Source organism: Centruroides vittatus, unplaced genomic scaffold, assembly GCF_030686945.1.
Source record: "Centruroides vittatus isolate TY-2023 unplaced genomic scaffold, ASM3068694v2 contig_549, whole genome shotgun sequence".
Taxonomy (NCBI): Eukaryota; Metazoa; Arthropoda; class Arachnida; order Scorpiones; family Buthidae; genus Centruroides; species Centruroides vittatus.
The window spans coordinates 1780453-1784071 of record NW_027122325.1 but is presented as its reverse complement, the minus strand read 5'-3'; the positions used below and the strand labels follow the sequence as shown (position 1 = coordinate 1784071).

At 28.7% G+C, this 3619-nt stretch overlaps 1 protein-coding gene across 1 annotated transcript; it reads left to right on the top strand.

Moving 5' to 3' along the window:
• Positions 1 to 361: 361 nt before the first annotated feature.
• On the top strand, positions 362 to 3417 carry LOC136978604 (uncharacterized). Its single transcript, XM_067274342.1, has 2 exons — positions 362 to 768; positions 3315 to 3417. Exons 1-2 carry the CDS (start codon positions 362 to 364, stop codon positions 3415 to 3417), a joined length of 510 nt encoding a protein of 169 aa, XP_067130443.1.
• The last annotated feature ends 202 nt before the right edge of the window (positions 3418 to 3619 follow it).

Sequence of the window (3619 nt, the reverse complement as noted above, 5' to 3'; positions counted from 1 at the left end):
AAAGAGGTAATCGAAGAGACATTTAAAATAATGGAGGAAGTAGCAATAGATAAAGGCCTAACAATTAATGACGAAAAAACAAAATATATGAAGTTAATTAGAAAAGATTGTCAGGGGCCAAGTGGTCAATTTCTACATATAAAGGGCCATAAACTGGAACAGGTGAATAAATTTCAATACTTAGGAACTCAGCTAACAGAAAAGAACGAAATCGATGAAGAAATTAAGGCAAGAGTGACAGCAGGAAATAGAAGCTATTTTACTTTTAAGACGAATTCTAACATCTAACCGGTAAATCAACCGGTAAATATCAAGATGCAGTAAAATTAGAATTTATAAAACTATTATAAGACCGGTAATCATGTATGGCTCCGAGGCCTGGACACTGACAAGCAAGCAAGAAGAGCAGTTGAGACTATTTGAGAGAAAGATTTTAAGAAGAATATATGGGCCAGTACAAGAGAGAGGAGAGTGGAGAATAAGAAGTAATAAAGAACTTGAAGATTTATATGAAAATTCTGATATTGTGACAGAAATCAAAAGAGGGAGATTTCGATGGATTGGGCATTTGGAAAGAATGGATCCGGAGAGAAATGTGTCTCAAGTGTATAGAGAAAGACCAGAGGGGAAAAGCTGGAGAGGGAGACCTCAAGAAAGATGGGATGAGGATGTAGAAGATGATTTGAGAAGGATGGGTGTGAGCTGCTGGAGAAGGAAGGCTCAAAATAGAGGGGAATGGGTGAAAATTCTGGATGAGGCCAAGGTCCTGTAAGGACTATGAGGGCCAGAAAGAAGAGGAAGAAGGGTAGCAGGAGCACCCGTACAGTACAGTGCACTTGGAGCATGTACTATCCTTTGTCGTCGGGATGCTCTTTTCTTAATTTCCAAGGAAGCTCTAAAGTTTCATTTTATTTTTAAATTAGTTACTCATGGCATCGATATTAAAAGTTTAAGTTACCACGATAGAATCAAAAATAAATAACTTAATTTAAATCGAAGCGTATACCGGATACATAAAATCATAAATTAAAAGAAAAGATTGCGCTTTCGGTCATATATTACATATAACTATTGATTCCAGAACTAAAAATATTTTGTCTCCAATTCTTTCTTGATAAATGGGAATTAAATTGCGCATATAAAACAATTTTTTTCCGAAATTTATTAAATCTAAGTCAAAAGTTGGCAATGAAACATTAAAATTTTCTTCAAATTATAATACATGTAGATAATAAATTAAAATGTCTAAATATGAAAAAAATATATTTTTTCTAGAATTTATCATTCTTTCATTCCTGGAATAGCGTAGTGTTTTGTTTGCGCACGTGTATTGTTGAAATCCTTTATAATATCAACAGCATCTGTAACGCAATATCCTAACATTTTTGCAGGAAATCTCTTTATCTTTTTATCTGTAATCTTTGAAACAATTGTTCTAAAATATTTTTCCGTTAGTTCATTTTTATCAAATCCGGGAACACTTCTATAATTAGATCTTGCTCTTTAACGTCACTTTTTATATTTTATAACTTTATTACTTATATTTTGGAAATTCATAAAATATTATCTCAAAATTCTTGTTTTTAAGGTCTTTATTTTTAATTATTTGTATTATATTTTGCAATCATTTAAAAAATCAACAAGTTTTTATTTTATTTTTTTTATATAATTAAATATATTTTAGCAATTCAATTGTTTCAATCACATTTACAGAGAAAAATTTTATTCTGCGATTGCATTTAGATATTTAGATATTAGATTTATATTCTCACTATTTAATGTTCTCCCCTATTTTTCATTTCGTCGTTATCATATTCTATCTTCTAACATATGGGAGATTCAAAGCAGTTAATAAATTATTTTTTCAACAATTACCATGTATAATGCAGTTTTTAACTGATATATTGTTTTATTTACATATTAGAAAAAATTCAAATTTTAAATTTAAGTGTTTTATCGGTTCAATAAGTCATCCTTGCTTTCATTTAAAATGTAAAATTTATATTAATAGATTTATTAATTTATTTATGGGATGTTTCTAACCATTATTTAAGCAGTAAATAATTGTATATTTAGGATAAGACGTCAGTTTTTGCAAAGTTAAATTTAATTTAGTACTATAACGGTTTCATTTATATACATTTCATTTTTATTTACCCCTTGAGTTAATAGGTGTTTCATTTTTACTATTTGGAATTAACACCCAATTTTTTTTCAATAGTGTTATTTAAAAAGATTTATGATGCTATTTTGGCTTATTTTCTTCAGCTTATTAGCTTTATAGCTTGTTTTTCTTCAGCTACCCTATTCTCTCAATGGCCAAATAATTGATGTCTATCTCTATTTGAGCTCAAATAGTCTGTTTGATCTCTGAAATTTTGACTTATTACCCATAACTATTTTAGTAGATAAAGATAAACATCCATTATTTGTAGTGTAATTTGAGAGAAGACCAGATTCCGGCTATTATGAAAATACTAAGTTCAATAGGGAAGAATATACGGAAGCATTCAGTATGGAATATAGAGCGAATAATTATAAAAGAAATAATAAAGTTTAAAGAAAAAAGATGGAAAACATCAGGTACCAATCAAAGCATACAGTCAGTTCAAAAAGTTTAAAATAATTTAACTTTATCACAATGTGTCAACACTTGAATGCCAATAACTCGGTGGAATAAAAAAATATATATATGAAAAAACTAATTAAGAAAATATTTAGCCTGGTCATTTAGCTATAGTTTCATCTAAAAATATTAATTTCTAAATAAAGTATTAAAGAGGTCACCAAATTTTTACTTGAGTGAATAATGTTCAAAAAATGTAGAATATTTGAAATTGTGTTCAAAAAGTTTAGAATAATATGTAATAAATTAATAAATATTGTCTAATTATAAGTAAAACCAAAATAGATATGCAAACTTGCAACGATATCATAAGAATTGAAATCTGTGATTGGAAAACCAATTTCAAAAACAATGGTTTACAATTATTTGAAGATGGGTTATAAAGCGACCAGAACAGAAACCTCATCTGAAAAATTTAAAAACAAAAAGCGGTTAATTTGCACCGAAAATATGTTTTACACCTGAACAATGGCAAAAAGTCATTTTTAGTGACAAAAGAAATATTTTGTCTATTAAATTATGGAGGAAAAGTTTGGTACATGAAATGTGAAACCAACAATACAGATTGTTTACAATGAGGAATCAAATTTCTCACTAAAGTTATGGTGTGTGGTTCATTTAACTATAATCGACTGGTAAAATTGTGATGTCTTAATGATATTTTTAATTGTAAATGGTGATATTTCAGAATATTTTCTCATCCCAACAATGGAAGAGCGTTTCAAAATGACGATGCAATTTTTCAACAGGATGGAGTTAAAGGTCATATATGCAAAATAGTCAAAGAATGATTTATATCTAAAAAAATGAAGGTCTTGGATTAGCCTGAAAACTCACCAGACTTGTTCCAATTGAAAATATTTGATCCACTTGTAAAAAGTCACTTCAAGAATTTAACCGAACCAATAAACAAAATTTAAAAGAAAAACGTACAAAAATTTAGTCTGAAATTAGTCTTAACCAATATCAATCACTTATTAGCGAGGTTGAGGC